Raw genomic sequence first — 18367 nt, forward strand, 5'->3', positions numbered from 1 at the left:
TTTTGTGAATAAATTGTATGATACATGAATTATATTTCAATAAAACTGTTTAAACACACAAGCACACAAAGAGCCACTGGACCAGCTCAGAGAGTGGGAGTGGCCTCCCTTTCTGGAAACATCCATCCTGTCTGCTTCATGTCTGGACTCCACGGTCAGTATCCAAGGCCTTCCCAGTCCAGGCTCCATCCCTGAAGGTGGCTTGCTTTTCCTCCTGGCACTTGTCATCAGGTGTTCACGTGACTTCCCCATACAGAGGCGCCACTCCAAGGGCCCCACAGGTATGAGCTGGTAGGTAATTGAGTCTCCCAGTAGGTAATGCGATGCCCTAATTATGCGGGTGCCACTAGGAGCTGAGAAGGAGGCCCCTGCTGAGGGCCAGGATGGGCCTGCATCCCCCACAAGGGAGAGAAGAGGGAAACCCACCAAGTCTCTCCCACTCATGAGTCCTAGACAGAAGGACTCTCCTTCTGTCCACAGATGGGGTCTCCTGCACCTGTGCGACCCTGAGCAGTCCCTGGCCTGCCAGCTGCTCATAGCCACCTAGTGTCTTCCGTGTAAAAACAAAACAAAGCACAGCTGTACTCCGGGAGGCCGAGGCAGGCACGTCGCTTGAGGCCAGGAATTCAAGACCAGCCTGGGCAATATGGCGAGACCCTGTCTCTACAAAAAAAACTTAAAAATTATCTGAGCATGATGATACATGCCTGCAGTTCCTGCTATTTGGGAGGCTAAGGTAGGAGGATCCCTTGAGCCCAGTAGTTCGAGGCTACAGTGAAGCTATGATTGTACCAGTGCGCTCCAGCCTGGGTGACAGTGAGATCTGGTATCAGAAAGATGAAAAAGCGCAGCTGATACCGCATGATGCCCCAGGACACACACACTGCCTGCCGTGTTCCTGGGCCATGCTGTGCCCCAGCGCCTGCCAGAGACTAAGAGGTGCCCTTGCCCCATCCCACCACACGCTGGCTGAGGTGGGAACCCCAAGTGTCTTTAGTGATGCCAGTGTGTGTTGCTCAGTCTCAGCCTGGGGCCCTGAAAACACTCCGGGTCTGCAGCACAGTGGTGTGAAGCCACACCCTAAGGTGGCCTGATAGGAGGTGGCACCTCTGGCCTGTGTGCCCAGGTCTGTGGGGAGTAGAGAACAGCCCTCTATGGCTCAAGGCCACTTGGGGTCTGTGGGCAACACTTACTCAGAGATGGAGGGGACCCACCAGGCCAAGAGCATTCCTGAAGGCAGGCTGGGGAAGTGTGGTTTCCAACTGTGGCTCCGTCCTGTGGAGGGTAAGGGGCCAGAAGCCACCAGTGTAATATCCTTCACCCCTTGGCCAGGCACCAGCACCACAACATTTAACTGATTTCCATTCCAGCTTTCCAAGGCAAGACGGGCTTCCTCTGGTTCGCCTTTATTTGGATATAAGACTCCAGCTGGTGAGTGGGAGGTGCTGCTGAAGGCTTCCGTGGCTGAAAACTGTCCGGCTCGGTAGCCCTGGGGGGGACCTTGAATCAGTCCTTCCTCCCACCTTGCCTATGGGTTTCGCCACAGGCAGCCGTACAGCCCTAGCCCGTCCCGGCGTCTTCTGCTTTGCAGAAAGGGGCCCTCCATGGGCTCTAGCTGTGTCCCCTGTGCTCTTCAGGCAGTGTCAGGGGGTGGCAGCTCGGCCTGGCCACCAGCCCGGACCGCCTGGTATATGCTGAGGAGTGAGGAGATGGTGCCCAAGAGGCCCACCAGCCACAGCGGGAAGCGGCCGGCCCACAGCACACCCCGGGGCAGCCAGTGCACGGCATTCGCCAGGTCAGCCAGGTTGCTGAGAAGCGACAGCATCTCCGACTGCATCTGCGCCTCCATGGCCCTCCGCTTGCCCCGGGCTAGTGGGCTGTGGGCAGAAAGGAGCAGCTTACACTCATGCTCACACCTGCCCGCCTGCCCTTCCCAAGCCCCCACATGCCCTGTGTGGCCCGGGCAGCCCTGAGTCTCTGGTGGGGAAGTGAGTGGCCACAGCCCCTGCCTGCCAGTGGGAGGAGCTGGCAGGGCCGAGGTGGCCTCCCCAACCCTCCACAGAGACTGAGTCCCCATCACCACCTCCCAAACCAAGCATCAACAGGGCAGGGACCCAGTCCTCAAATCTGCACCTCAGTCCTCCTGAACACCTGGAGATGGGGTCACGTATAAAAACAAAAAGCACAAATGCACTTTGGGAGGTGTGGAGGGACGGGGGAACCCCAGGAGCAATAAATACAAAATCAGCTGGGCATGATGGCGCATGCTTGTAATCCCAGCTACTCGGGAAGCTGAGGCAGGAGGATCAGTTGAGCCCAGAAGGCAGAGGTTGCAGTGAGCTGAGATCGCACCACTGTGCTCCAGCCTGGGCAACTGAGCAAGACCCTGTCTCAAAAAAGAAAAAGCAACAGTGATAATGGCCATAACCCTCAGGAAATTGACCATTCTCTCCAGCTGAGCGAGCAGCCATGAAGGCTCAGCCCTGGAGTCCTCGCTCAAGCAAGCCTCAGTTTCCCCATCTGTAAAATGTACCACTACCCACTGGAGGCTGAGGTGAGACCCCCATGACCTGTGAACAACAGACCTCAGTATGGGCCTGCACGGGGGTAACTCTGAGCCAGGATCCCACGCCTGCTGAGGGAGTGGGCCTTCCTGCTGGGTGACCGCGGGCTCCTACCTGGTGAAGGGCGCTGTGGGGCTCCGCAGCCTCTGTCTCAGCTTCAGCAGCACCCACAGGGACCTGCAGCACCAGAGCCAGAGGGAGGACGCCCCCGGGGGAGCAGGAGGGTTAGCTCCACAACACTGGCCCCGGACATAACAGTCTGGGACAAGGGCCACATCTCAGATAAGTGGCCTGCCCTCTCCCTGCCCCTCAGTCCCACGCCTGTGCCTGATTCCCTGGGACTCATCCCTAACACAGCCCAGTCCTGCCGGGGACATCTGCATCACATTCAGGAACATCCTACACTGCTGACATGGCATCCAGGGCCCGGCCCAGCCTCTGCAAACCACTGGCAAGTGCTCAAAGGAACATAAGCCCTGTGAGGTGTTCACAGCCCCGCACAGAGTCCTAGACAGAAGAGGATGCAAGGGGCCTACAGTTGGACAGGCCTGGGGACGTTGTTTCCCCTCTGGGCCTGGGCTGCCTGGTCTGCTCTGTGTGTAAAGGCCCAGATCAGTGCCATGACAGCACTGATACCCCTGCACGCATACCCTGGACACTGGCTAGACCTGTGTGGATGACCCCTTGGGCCCCCAAGGCTGCCATCTGCAGGCTGAGGAAGGGGCTACCTGGTGGGCAGCCTCTGTGCTCCCAGGGGACTCTGCGGCCGTGCATGGCACCCACCCGGCCCTTTCCACCAGCCACCTGCACTCTCCAGCCTCGGCCATGGGATGTGCTGGGCTGTGACTGTGACCTACTGACCAGAATGGCCAGGGCCTGGTCACATCTCCGGCCACCCTGTACCCAGGGTGCAGGACACAGGGTAGTGCCAGTGGTACAGCAGGTGGGTACCTCCTGGGGTACTGGGGCAAAACACCGATTCCTGGCCTCCCCAGACCCACAGAATCAGAAGCTCAGCCAGGCACAGTGGCTCACATCTGTAATCCTGGCACTTTGGGAGGCCGGGGCAGGCAGGTCACCTGAGGTCAGGAGTTCAAAACCAACCTAGCCAACATGGTGAAACTGCATCTCTACTAAAAATACAAAACTTAGCTGGGCATGGCAGCAGATGCCTTTAATCCCAGCTACTCAGGAGGCTGAGGCAGGAGAATCGCTTGAACCCCGGGGGCAGAGGTTACAGTGAGCTGAGACTGCACCGCTGCACTCCAGCCGGGGTGACAGAAGAAGACTGTCTCAAGAAAGAGAATCGGAAGCCCTGGGCACTGGAACCTTAATCTCCATTGAGCAACCTCCCAGCTGATGCTCTGGCAGCCCTGGGCCTTAGGACAGACGTCTGGTCATGATAAGCGCACATGGAATGCTCCCACCCATTCCCTGTGCTCACCCCAAACCAGAGAAATGATGGGAAACCACGTGCCCTAAACAAGAATGCTGCAGCAGGCGGAGCACAGCTTTGACGGGCATGAAATTCCATTTGATACTGCAGGTGTGGACACATGTCAATGCCCAAACCCATAGGATGCCCAGAACCAAGCGTGAACCATAACAGAGCTATGCACTGGGGTGACGATGGGTCCCTGGAGAGTCATCAGTTGTAACCAGTGCACCATGGGGATGATGCCAGAAGTGGGGGAGGCCGTGCATGTGGGGATGGGGGTATGTGGGGACTCTGCATATTGCCCAGGCTGGAGTGCAGTGGCGTGATCTTGGCTCACTGCAACCTCCGCCTCCCCAGATTCAAGCAATCCTTCTGCCTCAGTCAGTTTCTGCCAACAAGCCCAGCTACTTTTTGTATTTTTAGTAGAGACAGGGTTTCGCCATGTTGGCCAAGCTGTTCTCAAACTCCTGGGCTCAAATGATCTGCCGGCCTTGGCCTCCCAAAGTGCTGGGATTACAGGCGTGAGCCACCACACCAGACCTATGCTAAGGATCCTCAGAAGTATTACCCTGGATCATCCAGGTGGTCCGGATGTCATCACAAGGTCCTTATAGGAGGGAGGAAGGAGAATGAGAATGGGAAAGGAGGTGTGACCCTGAGAGGCATGGCCCAGAGGTCATGCTTGGAAGAGGAAGGAAGGGACCATGAATCAAGGAATGCAGGTGGCCTCTAGAAGATGGAAAATCCAAGACCTCCCCTGGGGCCTCCAGAAGGCACCAGCCCCTGCTGACACTAGCCCAGGAGGGTTCTGACCTTCAGAATCCTAAGATAGTAAGTTTCTCTGGCTCAGCACTAGTTATGGTAATTCGTTCCAGCAGTTATTCAAAACAAATATACCAACAGAAGGAAGAAACAACAAAAACTCCAAGGAAAACTCTAAGAAGCAAGGACCTCTCAGTCTGAAGCCAGTGCTGTTCCTGGGGCCGCTCAGGGACCTTGGGTGCTCCCTTCTGGCCCATGCCACTTACCTGGCAACCCCCAGGAGCAGAGAGAGGGCCCATAAGGCTGTGCTCAGCGTCCACCACTGGGAAGAGTCCACGTGGAGGACCCGGGTCTCAGCTGCCCAGGCAACGTGCTCACAGGGGTAGTAGAGCTGGTCAGCCAGGTTCCCTAGGACGGACACCCAGCGGACAAAGGCATCCTCCTCCTGTAGGACCAGAAGCAGAGGGGGCCTGGGGTCAGACTTACCCACTGCCCATTTTAACACTGTAGCCATGCCAGGTAGCAGTGAACTGTTTCCTGACCCCGGACCCTGGGCAGCATCCCGGCCCAGCAGGCTGTCTGTGGCCTGCCCGCAGGAGAAAGGCTCTGGGGCTAGGGTCCCCGCACAGGCCTGATTCCTGCATCTCAGCAGCACAGTGTTCCGTGCCCCTTGGAGGGAGGGTCTCAACTCAGCTGTGCAGTGCGGTCCTCTGCGGAGCTTCCAAAACCCCATGCCCGATGCCAGCCATGAGGATTCTGTGTCACTCAGCCTGGGGCAGGCCCCAGGACCAGGAATTCTCACGTTCCCAGGGGATTCCCATGATCAGCCAAGTTGGGAGCCCTGCATCAGAGACTTCCTCCCCAAAGGCTTTCAGTTCCTGCATGGGCGAGCCTTCTTCCCCAAAGGCTTTCAGTTCCTGCATGGGCGAGGAACTCTGATGCCAGACTTTAGGCAGGGAGCATGAGAGGTGGCTCACAGGGAACCCTGACAGGCTGAGACAGTATGCCAATCTGTGGGCCAGCGCACACCCAGTGCTGACCACAAGACAGGCACAGAGCTGAAAGGCTCGCATCGCCTCCCTCAACCCCAAGCGAGTTACCATCCCATGATACAGACGGCTACACAGAGGCTCTCAGGGAAAGTCACTGGCCCCAGTTCCAGCAGGGATGGTCCTCCAGGACCTTGAATTACAATGCACATGCAGGCTCTTGGTCCTGCATGGCACCCATACCCTCTGCCCCAAGTTCTTAACAACCGCCTAGAGCCAGGGAGGCAGGACCAGTAGAGACTATAGGTACACAGCACTGAGGCCTGGTTTCTGGGACTGGAGCTCTGCTGCTGACTGGGGACCTCACCCCCTCTACCCTTACGGTCCTTGTTGCCTGCCACACCCTTTCCCTCCTCTAGACTTCCCAGGAAGCTCCTCCCCGCCCCACTGCTGCTTTTTTTTTTTTGAGATGGAGTTTTTGTTACCCAGGCTGGAGTGCAATGGTGCCATCTCAGCTCATCGCAACCTCCGCCTCCTGGGTTCAGGCAATTCTCCTGCCTCAGCCTCCTGAGTAGCTGGGATTACAGGCACGTGCCACCTTGCCCAGCTAATTTTTTGTATTTTTAGTAGAGACGGGGTTTCACCATGTTGACCAGGATGGTCTCGATCTCTTGACCTCATGATCCACCCGCCTCGGCCTCCCAAAGTGCTGGGATTACAGGCTTGAGCCACCGCGCCCGGCCTGGTGCTTCCTTCTTGATTCCTCTTCTTTCTGGCCAGTCATGATCCTGCCTCCCTCCGGGCTCCGAACCTCACTCCAGCTTCCCTCATCTGGCTGGCACATTTCCCACCTCTCTGAGGATGGCAGACTCCGCCCCAATGTGCTCATTCCACCCAGGTTTCCTGAGAAGCAGAGGGTCCAGGCTAGACTCTGGGGAGGGGCAGAGGAGGGACACAGACATATAAACCTGGAACCCAACAAAAGGGGCTTTTGTTCTGGCCAAGGGATACTTGTGGTGCAGGGCCCCCACCCCTTGCTTGAGGGCTCTTCCACTGAGGGGATAGAGGAGGGAGGAGTCTCCGGGAGTCACTAGACTTGGAGGAGGAGGATGCCATAGGTGGCAAAATAGGAAGGCGGCCAAGAGCAACACTCGTGATGTGGGACGATCAGGCCAAGGACATGTGGCGCTGAATGGGGTAGGGCTGGGGGTTTGGGGTGGAAAGCATCTGAGTAGTAAGTGCCTCAGAGGGGTGATCCCTGGGAGGACCGAGAGAACAGAGTAGCCCAGGGAGGGGCAAGACGCTGAGAGGCTGGTCCATGCAGCCTCTGAGATCATCCCCTGGGGGGCAAGATGGCCCTTTAGCTAGGCTGGCATGCTTGCGGGATGCCGCAGGGACAAGGCTACTCTCTGCAGCACTGTCACAATAGCAGAACCTCAGAAATCATGCCCCTGTGTGTCAACTGGAGACAGGTTAAATAAATCAGGATCTGCCGAGCAGAGCACTGTGTGGTCCTGAGAAAGGAGCTCTTTTTTAGACTGGTAAGAAATGATCGCCTGGTGCGGTGGCTCACACCTGTCATCCCAGCACTGTGGGAGCTGAGGCAGGTGGATCACTTGAGGTCAGTAGTTCGAGACCAGCCTGGCCAACATGGCAAAACCTTGTCTCTACTAAAGATACAAAAATTAGCCAGGCATGGTGGGGACTGCCTGTATTCCCAGCTACATGAGGGGCTGAGGCAAGAGAATCACTTGTACCCCAGAGGTGGAGGTCGCAGTGAGCCGAGATCATGCCACTGCACTCGAGCCTAAGTCACAGAGTGACACCTTGTCTCCAAAAAAAGAAGCTGACCACAGTGGCTGCCTCTGTGAGGAAAAACTGGAGGCCTGGAAGATCAGGAAGGAGGGAGTTTTTTAAAATTATATCCCCCTTTGGAACGTGTGAACGTGTTTGCTATTTTTAAAAATTTTAAATCAAAACAAGGACATCTGATCCTCTCAAGTAAGAAAGTGAAATTACAAAAAGTAATAAACTACCCACGCAGGGAGCATTTTGGGACAAGACTATAAAACGCTCACGGTGGCTCATGCCTGTAATCCCAGCACTCAGGGAGGCTAAGGCAGGAGGACCACTTGAGCCCAGGAGTTCAAGGCTGCAGCGAGCTATGATCACTCCACTGAACTCCAGCCTGGACAAGAGAGCAAGACCCTGTCTCGAAAAAAATTTTTTTAAATTTCCACTGAGGTCTGCACCCCACTCTCTACAGCCCCACAAACCCTGGTACCTGTGCCCCCAGGCCGTACTGCTTAGTGTAGACAAACATGGCCAGGTCATCAAACAGTCGCAAGATAGTCCTGCAGTGGCTGAGCTGGGTGGACACCACCAAGAGCCGGGTCCCCACTTCAGACCTGGTGGGACACTGCTCAACCAGGACCCCACCAACCAGCTGGCAGCAGTATCCCAGCACTCGGATCTGTGGGAAACCAGAAGCAGTTAGCATGCCCCTCCTGCTCAGCAGACCTGAGCTGAATCACCTCCCACCTGGGCCCGGGACCCAATCAATTAAGAGTGTGGAAGATTCTTTTTTTTTTTTTTTTTTGTGAGATAATCTCGCTCTATCGCCCAGGCTGGAGTGCAGTGGCATGATCTCAGCTCACTGCAGCCCCTCCACCTCCTGTGTTCAAGCGATTCTTGTGCCTCAGCCTCTCAAGTAGCTGGGATTACAGGAGTGTGCCACACGCCAGGCTAATTTTTGTATTTTTAGTAGAGACAGGGTTTTGCCATGTTGGCCAAGCTGGTCTAGAACTCATGACCTCAAGAGATCCACCCGCCTTGGCCTCCCAAAATGCTGGGATTATAGGCATGAGTCACCATGCCTGACCTGAGGGTGTGGAAGATTCTAAATCTACAAACTTACAATAAAAGCTGAAAGTTTAGGTGGGGCATTGTCGGTCACACCTGTAACCTCAGCAGTTGGAGGTGAGCTTGAGACCAGGGAGTTTGAGACCAACCTGGGCAACATAGCAAGACCCTGTCTCTACCAAACTTTTTTTTTTGTTTGTTTGTTTTGAGGCAGAGTCTCATTCTGTCACCCAGGCTGGAGTGCAGTGGTGCGATCTCAGCTCACTGCAACTTCCACCTGCCAGGTTCAAGCAATTCATTCTCCTGCCTCAGCCTCCAGAGTAGCTGGGAATACAGGTGCATACCACCACATCCAGCTAATTTTTGTATTTTTAGTAGAGACGTGTTTCACCATGTTGGTCAGGCTGGTCTTGAACTCCTGACTTCATGATCCACCCACCTCAACCTCCCAAAGTGCCGGGATTACAGGCATGGGCCACCACGCCCGGCTTACCAAACTTTTTTTAAAATTAACAGGGCATCATGGCCATTTGGGAGGCTGATGCTGGAGGATCACTTGAACCCAGGAGCTCCAGACTGTAGCAAGCTATAATCGCACTACTGCACTCTAGCCTGAGCAACAGAGTGAGTCCCTGTCTCAAAAAAAAAAAAAGCTGAAAGCTTAAAAACTTACTTGTAGGCGGGACATATGAAGAAACATGACATCACTGTCCGAAGACACTGTGGGGAACAGAGTGCCTGCTCATGTAATTGAAGGGCATTGGGAACAGATGCAACAGGAACAAAGAAAACAAAACTCCTTACTTCCCACCTCCCAGGTCCTTCTTTCCCCAGGTGGCAGGAAGCTGCAGCTAAAGTGTATATTTACATCTGCCTGCCTGGACCAAAGCCTTTGGCTGTGTTGGCTGCTAGGCACAGGTGATCAGCCCTCAACCCAATGAACAACAGGATAATTTGCTCGAATTACTTTAGAGAGAAAGAACCCACTCAGTAGGTGATTTGGAGCCATGTGAACTAGGTCATCTCCACCATATATGTATATGTATATATACATATACATATAAATATATACATACATGTACATATATACATATACATATACATATATACATATACATACATATACACATACATATACATATATACATATACATACATATACATATATACATATACATATACATATACATATACATACATACATATACATACATGCATATACATATACATATACAATACATATACATATACATATACATATACAATACATATACATTGGAGACAAAGTCTTGCCCAGGCTGGAGTGCAAGGGCATGATCTCAGCTCACTGCTTTGCCTCCCAGGTTCAAGCAATTCTCATGCCTCAGCCTCCTGAGTAGCTAGGACTACAGGCTCACGCCACCATGCCCAACTGATTTTTTGTATTTTAGTAGAGACGGGGTTTCACATTACCCAGGCTGGTCTCAAACTCCTGAGCTCAGGCAATCCACCCACCTTAGCCTACCAAAGTGCTAGGATTAGATGCATGAGCCCCTGCTCCCAGCCTCCCTTTTATCTTTAGTTTACCTGCTTTTCGGAAATTGCTTGTTCCTTTATTATTTTCACTTGTAATTCCTTTCCAGCCCCATTATAATGGCAAACACTGCAACTTGAATGTCCAACTTGGGGGGGATTTGTTAAAACCCCCCAATCATAAGACATTTTAATAGAATCTAAATGTCTAGCCACCAGTACACCCCCTGGTACAACCTAAATGTCTATCTATAAGAGACTGGTGGGGACAAGCTAAGAGTCCAAACTCAGGGGCATGAATGGCATAACCTAAACGCCCAGTCATATGAGACTTGATTGAAACTTAAAACTGTTCAGCCAGCCAGGCATGGCAGCTCACGCCTGTAATGCCTGTAATCCCAGCACTTTGGGAGGCCAAGGCAGGTGGACCACCTGAGGTCAGGAGTTCAAGACCAGCCTGGCCCACATGATGAAACCCCCATCTCTACTACCAATATAAAAATTAGCCAGGCATGGTGTAAACCACCTGTAATCCAAGCTACTGGGGAGTCTAAGGCAGGAGAATCACTTGAACCGGGAGGCGGAAGTTGCAATGAGCCAAGATCACGCCATTATTGCACTCCAGCCTGGGGGACAAGAGTGAGAGTTCATCTCAAAAAACAAAAACTGTCCAGCCATAGGGAAAGCCTGACAATATCCTAAATCCCCACATGAGATTGTTTGGGACAACCCAGGGACCAACTACAGTGGCCTGGTCAGATCCTAAATGTCCAAACATGGGAATGGGAATCTGGCTGGTATGTAAACATCCATCCAGGCTGGGTTGGCAGAAACGATCTGCCATGACCAACTACAAGGGATTTTGTTGGAACCCATCACTGCTCAGGCATGGCAGGGGCCTGGCAATGGTGGGTTTTTTGGTCTAGGTTGGCTGAAACAACCTAAATGCCCAACTATAGGGGATCTGGTTGGAAATGAATGTCCAGCCACTGAGGGGGGGGGCCTGCAACATCCCAAATCCCAACATGATATTGTTCAGGATGACACAGGGACTGACTTCAGTAGCCTGGTCAGATCCAAAACGTCCAAACACGGGAATCTGGCCAGTGTGTCAATGTCTAGCCAGGTTGGGTTGGCAGAAATGATCTAAGTGTCCAACGCTAGTCGAGCATGGTGGCTCACGCCTGTAATCCCAACACTTTGGGAGGCCAAGGCGGGCAGATCACGAGGTCAGGATATGGAGACCATCCTGGCTAACATGGTGAAACCCCGTCTCTACGAAAAATACAAAAAATTAGTCGGCCAAGGTGCCACGCGCCTGCAGTCCCAGCTAATCGGGAGGCTGAGGCAGAAGAATCGCTGGAACCCGGGAGGCGGAGGTTGCAGTGAGCTGAGATCGCGCTATTGCACTCCAGCCTGCGCTACAGGGCAAGACTCCGTCTCAATCAATCAATCAATGAATGTCCAACGCTAGGGCACCGCGTTTGAGCCTAGCACGGAGGGGGCCACTGCGACGGGGTACTCTGGGTGATGCCGTCCCTTCTCTGGCCTCAGTTACTCCGTCCTGAGCTTGGACCAAACTCTAGGACCTCCGGCCCCAATCCGCCCCTGCCTCACCAGGCGGTCCCGGCCCCTGTACGACTCCAGCGCCGACGCCAGGCCGCTGAACGACGCCATGGCAACTCCGTGACGACACCGCACCGCGCCAGGGGGCGGGGCCCTGCCGGAGTCCCGGGAGCGCCCCGGAAGTCCTTGCGCGCTCTGCGCAGGCGCGGCCGCGGTCCTTGTCCCACGGACTGGCTTTTTGTCCGCTGCAGGGGAGGGACAGAGTTTGCAGAGGTGGGGCCGACACATGTGTGCTCTCCAGGCCTGCATACCCTGGATGATCCTCGGAGCTTGCTGCATTCTACCCCACGGCGTCTTGGCCAACTACCCACGCACAAAAAAGATATTTCTAAGTTTAACCAACTACCCACACGCTCAAAAAATATTCTAAGCAAAACCACTAACCTGCTGGCAATGGTGCAAGGAGAGATTTTCCTGTTTCATTTTTGTGCTTCACCTTTTCTGCACTGTCTGCTGGCCTGTAGTGAGCAGAATGACTGCTGTAGTATCACAAGGCATCTTTCGGCGCTAAGGAAATGCTTGGAATGTTTCTAGAATAGAAAAGAATCGTAACTGGACTTGCTCGAGAAAGGGTAACCGGGGTATTGGGGAAATACTACATTTTCACCTTTATGCCATTTTGTAGCTGTTAAATTTTGTGCAATGTGCATGTATCATTTCATCCAAAAAAAAAAAGTCAATACCACTTGTCATCCGTTTTTGTCTGTTATTGAAGTGAAATTCGAACAAGATGAAATTAACCATTTAAAAATGCACAATTCTTGGCCGGGCGCCATGGCTCACGCTTGTAATCCCAACACTTTGGGAGGCCGAGGTGGGTGGATCATCTGAGGTCAGGAGTTCGAGAAGAGCCTGGCCAACATGGTGAAACCCCGTCTCTACAAAAATACCAAAAAAATTTGCCAGGCATGATGGCGGGCACCTATAATCCCAGCTATTCGGGAGTCTGAGGCAGGAGAATCGCTTGAACGGGAGGTGGAGGTTGCAGTGAACCGAGATCGTGCCATTGCACTCCAGCCTGGATGGCAGAGCCAGACTCCCATCTCAAAAAATAAAAACGCTCAATTCAATGGCATTTAGTACATGCACATGTTGTACAGCCAACACCCCTTGCCAGTTTCAAACTATTTTTATCACCCAGAAAAGAGACCCCTGTAGGAAACCAGAATATGCCTTTCTGAAATATGCAACCTTGGTATAGGATTATTTTGAGCTGAGATCAATGGAGCTGATACAGGAAAAGCTCTCTGCTCTTCCTGATTTGCCTCAAAGCAGGAACTAAATGTACAAAGGTGCCCTCCTCTCCTCTCTATCAGGAAGGACAAAGGTTGATCACCAGTGACACCTTTAGACCCTTTCTGGAAACGTCTTTTATTTTTTTTTTTTTTGAGGCAGAGTCTTGCTCTGTTCCCAAAGCTAGAGTGCAGTGGTGCCATCTCTGCCCACTGCATCCTCCGCTTCCCTGGTTCAAGTGATTCTTGTGCCTCAGCCTCCCAAGTATCTGGGATCACAGGTGTGCACCACTGTGCCCAGCTAATTTTTGTATTTTGGTAGAGATGAGATTTCACAATGTTGGCCAGGCTGGTCTCGAACTCCTGACCTCAAGTGATCTGCCCACCTTGGCCTCCCAAAGTGCTGGGATTACAGGTGTGAGCCACCATGCCCAGCCTCAATGTCACTTCCCCAAAAATTTGCTGTTCTATGTGGAAGGTGCTATATAAGCGAGTTATATAAGCTATATAAACCACCTCATTTCTCTGGCATCTCCATGCATACATAAGGCATACACATGCTAATAAATTTGTTTTCCCCTTGTTAATTTTTTTTTTTTTAACACAGGGTCTCACTCTGGGAGGAACCAAATTTGCAGAGGTGAGGCCAACACATGTGTGCTCTTTGGGCCTGAAGACCTAGGATGATCCTCAGAGCTTGCTACATTCTGCCCCACGGTAGCTTGACCAACTCCCCACAAAAAAAGAGTACAGCAGCATGATCATACCTTACTGCAGCCTTGAACTGCTGGGATCAAGCAGTCCTCCCACCTCTGCCTCCTGAGTAGCTGAGACCACAGGTACCCACCACCAGAACTGGCTAATTTTATTTTTTATTTTTTGTAGAAATGGAGTCTCCATGTTGTCCAGCTTGGCCTTAAGGGATCCTCCCGCCTCAACCTTCCAAAGTGCTGGGATTACAGGCATGAACCACCATGCCTGCTCTTGTTAATTCTTTCATTGCAAGGGTCCATCACAGGTAAGATCTAAGAATAGAGGAAAAGTAGTTTTCCTCCCCTACAGCCTGTTTCCATAAAGCAATTACTCAAGTCTTCCCTCCTCCCAGTCCCTGGCAACCACTAATCTGCATTCTCTGTTGTCTCTCTATATTTTTAGCTCTTCTTTATATCTTTTTTTTTTAGACAGAGTTTCACTCTGTCGCCCAGGCTGGAATGCAGTGGCTACATCTTAGCTCACTACAGCCTCCGCCTCCCAGGTTCAAGCAATTCTACTCAGCGTCCTGAATGGCTAAGAGTACAGGTGCGTGCCACCACACTGGGCTAATTTTTGTTTTTGTTTTGAGACAGAGTTTCGCTCTTGTTGCCCAGGCTGGACTTCAATGGTGCGATCTCCACTCACTGCAACCTCCACCTCCCAGGTTCAAGCGATTCTTCTGCCTCAGCTTCCCAAGTACCTGGGATTACAGGCATGCGCCACCACCCTGACTAATTTTGTATTTTTAGTAGAGACAGGGTTTCTCCATGTTGGTTGAGTTGGTCTTGAACTTCCAACCTCAGGTAATCCACCCTCCTCAGCCTCCCAAAGTGCTGAGATTACAGGCGGGAGCCACCACACCCAGCCTAACTTTTGCATTTTAGTAGAGATAGGATTTCACCATGTTGGCCAGTCTGATCTCGAACTCTTGACCTCATAGGATTCACCTGCCTCACCCTCCCAAAATGCTGGGATTACAGGCACCAGCCACTGTGCACAGCCTTCTTGATATTTCGTATAAATGGAATCATACAATATGTGACCATTTGTGTTGGCCTCTGCCACCAAGCATTATGAGTTGTTTTGGTTTTTGCTTTTTGTTTTTGAGACAGGGTCTGGCTCTGTCACCAGACTGGAATGTAGTGGTGCATTCATAGTTTATTGCGGCCTGAAATCCTGGGCGTGAGAGATCCTCCTGCCTCAGCCTCCACATTGCCAGGGACTACAGGTGCACACCACCACATCTGGCCAATTTTTAAATTTTTCTTTTGCAGAGGTGGGGTCTCTCTATGTTTACCAGGCTGATTTCGACCTCCTGGACTCAAGGGATCCTCCTGCCTTCGCCTCTCAAAGTGCCGGGATTACAGGCATGAGCCACCACTGAGCATGTTTGTTGAAGTTCATGTAAGTTGCAGCGTGTATCAGAATTTCATTCTACTTGCAGCTGAATGACATTGCGCTGTATAGATGGATCGCATTTTGTTTATCCAGGCATCAGCTGATGGTCATTTGGGCAGTTTCTGCCTTTTGGGGATCGTGAATAAGAACAGCTATAAACATTCGTGAATATGTGGTTGGAGTCCCTGTAAATTCATTTCCTTTGGGTCTATATCTAGAATTAGGATTGTTGGGTCATATGGTAACTTTATATTTAACTTTTTTTTTTTTTTGAGACAAAGTCTCGCTCTTGTCCCCCAGGCTGGAGTGCAATGGCATCATTTCAACTCACCTCCATCTCCACCTCCCAGGTTCAAGTGATTCTCCTCCCTCAGCCTCCTGAGTAGCTGGGATTACAGGTGCCCGCCACCCAGCCTGGCTAATGTTTGTATTTTTGGTAGAGAGCTTTACGATGTTGGCCAGGCTGGTCTTGAACTCCTGACCTCAGGTGGTCCACCCACCTCGGCCTCCCAAAGTGCTGGGATTGCAAGTGTGAACCACGGCGCCCAGCTGTATTGAGCTTTTTGAGGAATTGCCCAACAGTTTCCACAGCAGCGGTACCATTTTCATACCCACCAGCATTGTACAAGGGCTCCAAATCTCCACGTCCTTGCAGCATCCGTTTTGATTACGATAGCCATCGTAGTGGGTGTGAAGTGCTAACCCATTGTGCTTTTGTTTTCCCTTTTCCTAATGACTAATGATATTAACCAGTTTTTTTGTTTGTTTGTTTGTTTGATTGATTTTTTTTTTTTTTTTTTTGAGACACAGTCTCAGTGATTGCCAGGCTGCAGTGCAGCGGCGATCTTGATTGAGATCAGTGATTGAGATCTCGGCTCACTGCCACCTCCACCTCTCAGGTTCAAGCAATTCTCCTGCCTCAGCCTCCAAGCAGCTGGGATTACAGGCACTTGCCACCAAGCCCCACTAGTTTTCGGAGTTTTTAGTAGAGACAGGGTCTCACCATATTGGCCAGGCTGGTCTCAAACTCCTGGGCTCAAGTGATCTGCCTGCTTCAGCCTCCCTAACTGCTGGGATTACAGGCGTGAGCCACCATGCCTGGCCTTTTTTTTTTTCCTTATCATTTTGAGGCTGGAGTGTGGTGGCTTGATCATAGCACCACAGCCTCGAACTCCTGGGCTCAATCCTCAGCTTCCCATAGCACTGGGATTACAGTTGTGTGCCATCACACCTGGCCCCAAGAGACTCTTTAACTCCCAAATCCAGCCAGCACCTGCCCCTGTTAGGATTTGGGTCCACTGGCCGGGCTCGGTAACTCATGCCTATAATCCCAGCACTTTGGGAGGCTGAGGCAGGCAAATCGCTTGAGGTTAGGAGTTCAAGACCAGCCTGGCCAACATGGTGAAACTCTGACTCAAAAATAATAACTTTGGGTCCACGGGTCTTTATGCACTCCCCTCCCCCACAATTGGGGTCACTTTTTTTTTTTGAGACAGAGTCTCTGTCACCCAGGCTGGAGTGCAGTGACACGATCTCTGCTCACTGCAACCTCCACCTCCCGGGTTCAAGCGATTCTCCTGCCTCAGCCTCCCCAGCAGCTGGGATTACAGGCACATACCACCAGGCTAATTTTTGTATTTTTAGTAGAGATAGGGTTTCACCATGTTGGCCAGGCTGGTCTTGAACTCCTGACCTCAGGGATCTACCCCACCTCAGCCTCCCAAAGTGCTAGGATTACAGGAGTGAGCCATTGCGCCCAGCCAGGGGTTACTCTTTCTGCAGCAGAAAAAAACCCACACCAAGCCGGCTGCAGTGGCCTGTGCCTGTAATCCCAGCTACTCAGGAGGCTGAGGCAGAAGAATTGTTTGAACCCAGGAGGTGGAAGCTGTAGTGAACCAAGATCGCGCCTTTGCACTCAGCCTGTGCGTCAGAGCAAGACCCATCTCTAAAAAAGTTAAAAAAAAAATCCAAAGCCAAGGTCCAGATAGGCAGAGGAAAAGAGGCCTCTGGCTGCAAAGCCTGCTGCTGCATGAATAAGCAGATCCCTCCTCTGGAGCCCGTGCTGAGCCCTGTTCTAGGCAAGAGAGATAGAGCAGTGAGCTTTGCAGAGACAGCCCAACCCTCCCAGCGTCCCTCTGAGTATGACCTTTGAGACAGACACAGGAGCTGGCCTGGGTTCACAGCTGGCCTTGGTGTTGCTAGGAGCTGGCCTGGCAGTCACAGCTGAGCCCCGATGTCCTGCTGGACATAAACACTCTCACAGGGTGCCAGCATCAGACAAGGCCACTCTGTGACCATGGCAGAGCAAGACAAAACAAGCCCGCCTCTGTAGTCATGTCTGAACACAGGCAAAACACAAACACTGCCCACGCCGTGAGAGTAATCGGACCTCCTCCACGGCTAGCTGATACCAGCGACAGCTGCTTCTTACCAGCACCTTCTGAATGGTTCCGAATGTTAACTAGATTGACAAGACACCAAAACTCCCTATGACCCTTATCTTTTGACAACTGAACATTCTTAATTGTACATATTTTTGTACAATTGTCCTTCTTTCCTTCCTTCCTTCTCTCCCTCCCTCCCTCCTTCCTTTTTTCCTTCCTTCCTTCATTTCTTCTGACTTCTTCATACAGATGATTAAGATGCTGAATAATGAGGTGGGGCGTGGTGGCTCACGCCTGTAATTCCAGCACTTTGGGAGGCCGCGGTGGGCAGATCACAAGGTCAGGAAATTGAGACCATTCTGGCTAACACAGTGAAACCCCATCTCTACTAGAAATACAAAAAAATTAGCCAGGCATGGTGGCAGGCTCCTGTAGTCCCAGCTACTCAGGAGGCTGAGGCATGAGAATCGCTTGAACCCAGGAGGCAGAGGTTGCAGTGAGCTGAGATTGTGCCACTGCACTCCAACCTGGGCAACAGAGACTCCATCTTAAAAAAAAAAAAAAAAAAAAAGATGCTGAATGATAGAATTGCCTCTCTCCCTAGCTGGTCTTTTGTGTTGTTTTCGAGATAGAATCTCACTCTGTCACCCAGGCTGGACTGCAGTGGTGCAGTCACAGCTCACTACAGCCTCAACCTCCTGGGTTCAAGAAATCATCCCACCTTAGCCTCCTAAGTAGCTGGGACTATAGGCACACACCACCACACCTGGCTTATTTTTAAATTTTTGTAGAGATGGATCTTACTGTGTTGCCTAGGCTGGTCTCAAACTCCTGGGCTCAAGCAGTT

At 52.0% G+C, this 18367-nt stretch overlaps 2 protein-coding genes across 24 annotated transcripts in view; one reads left to right on the top strand and one right to left on the bottom strand.

The window, feature by feature from the left end:
- The window catches only part of PEX11G (peroxisomal biogenesis factor 11 gamma), a 21088-nt gene continuing 2721 nt past the window's right edge, over positions 1-18367 (bottom strand). For 4 of the 17 annotated variants that reach the window (XM_078360391.1, XM_054249508.2, XM_078360389.1 and 1 more), the window contains exons 2-6: positions 12138-12283; positions 8038-8226; positions 5031-5209; positions 2679-2741; positions 1-1877 (exon numbers count right to left, since the gene is read on the bottom strand). In XM_078360391.1, coding sequence (XP_078216517.1) covers positions 1634-1877; positions 2679-2741; positions 5031-5209; positions 8038-8226; positions 12138-12176 — 714 coding nt within the window. In that variant the 5' untranslated portion in view covers positions 12177-12283 and the 3' untranslated portion in view covers positions 1-1633. Of the gene's footprint in view, positions 1878-2678; positions 2742-5030; positions 5210-8037; positions 8227-9288; positions 9336-11744; positions 11832-12137; positions 12284-13752; positions 14064-18367 lie in introns of those variants that run through there. The other 13 variants (XM_078360393.1, XM_078360394.1, XM_078360397.1 and 10 more) reach the window with 11 other exon arrangements.
- SAXO5 (stabilizer of axonemal microtubules 5) overlaps positions 11921-18367 on the top strand; it is a 16587-nt gene continuing 10140 nt past the window's right edge. For 6 of the 7 annotated variants that reach the window (XM_054249500.2, XM_054249507.2, XM_054249505.2 and 3 more), the window contains exons 1-4: positions 11921-12325; positions 13593-13625; positions 13871-14003; positions 15013-15142. The gene's annotated coding sequence lies outside the window, so the exon portion shown is untranslated. The remainder of the gene's footprint in view (positions 12326-13592; positions 13626-13870; positions 14004-15012; positions 15143-18367) is intronic. The other variant, XM_078360387.1, reaches the window with a different exon arrangement.

The sequence above is a fragment of the Callithrix jacchus genome, chromosome 22 (assembly GCF_049354715.1).
Source record: "Callithrix jacchus isolate 240 chromosome 22, calJac240_pri, whole genome shotgun sequence".
NCBI classification, from domain to species: domain Eukaryota; kingdom Metazoa; phylum Chordata; class Mammalia; order Primates; family Cebidae; genus Callithrix; species Callithrix jacchus.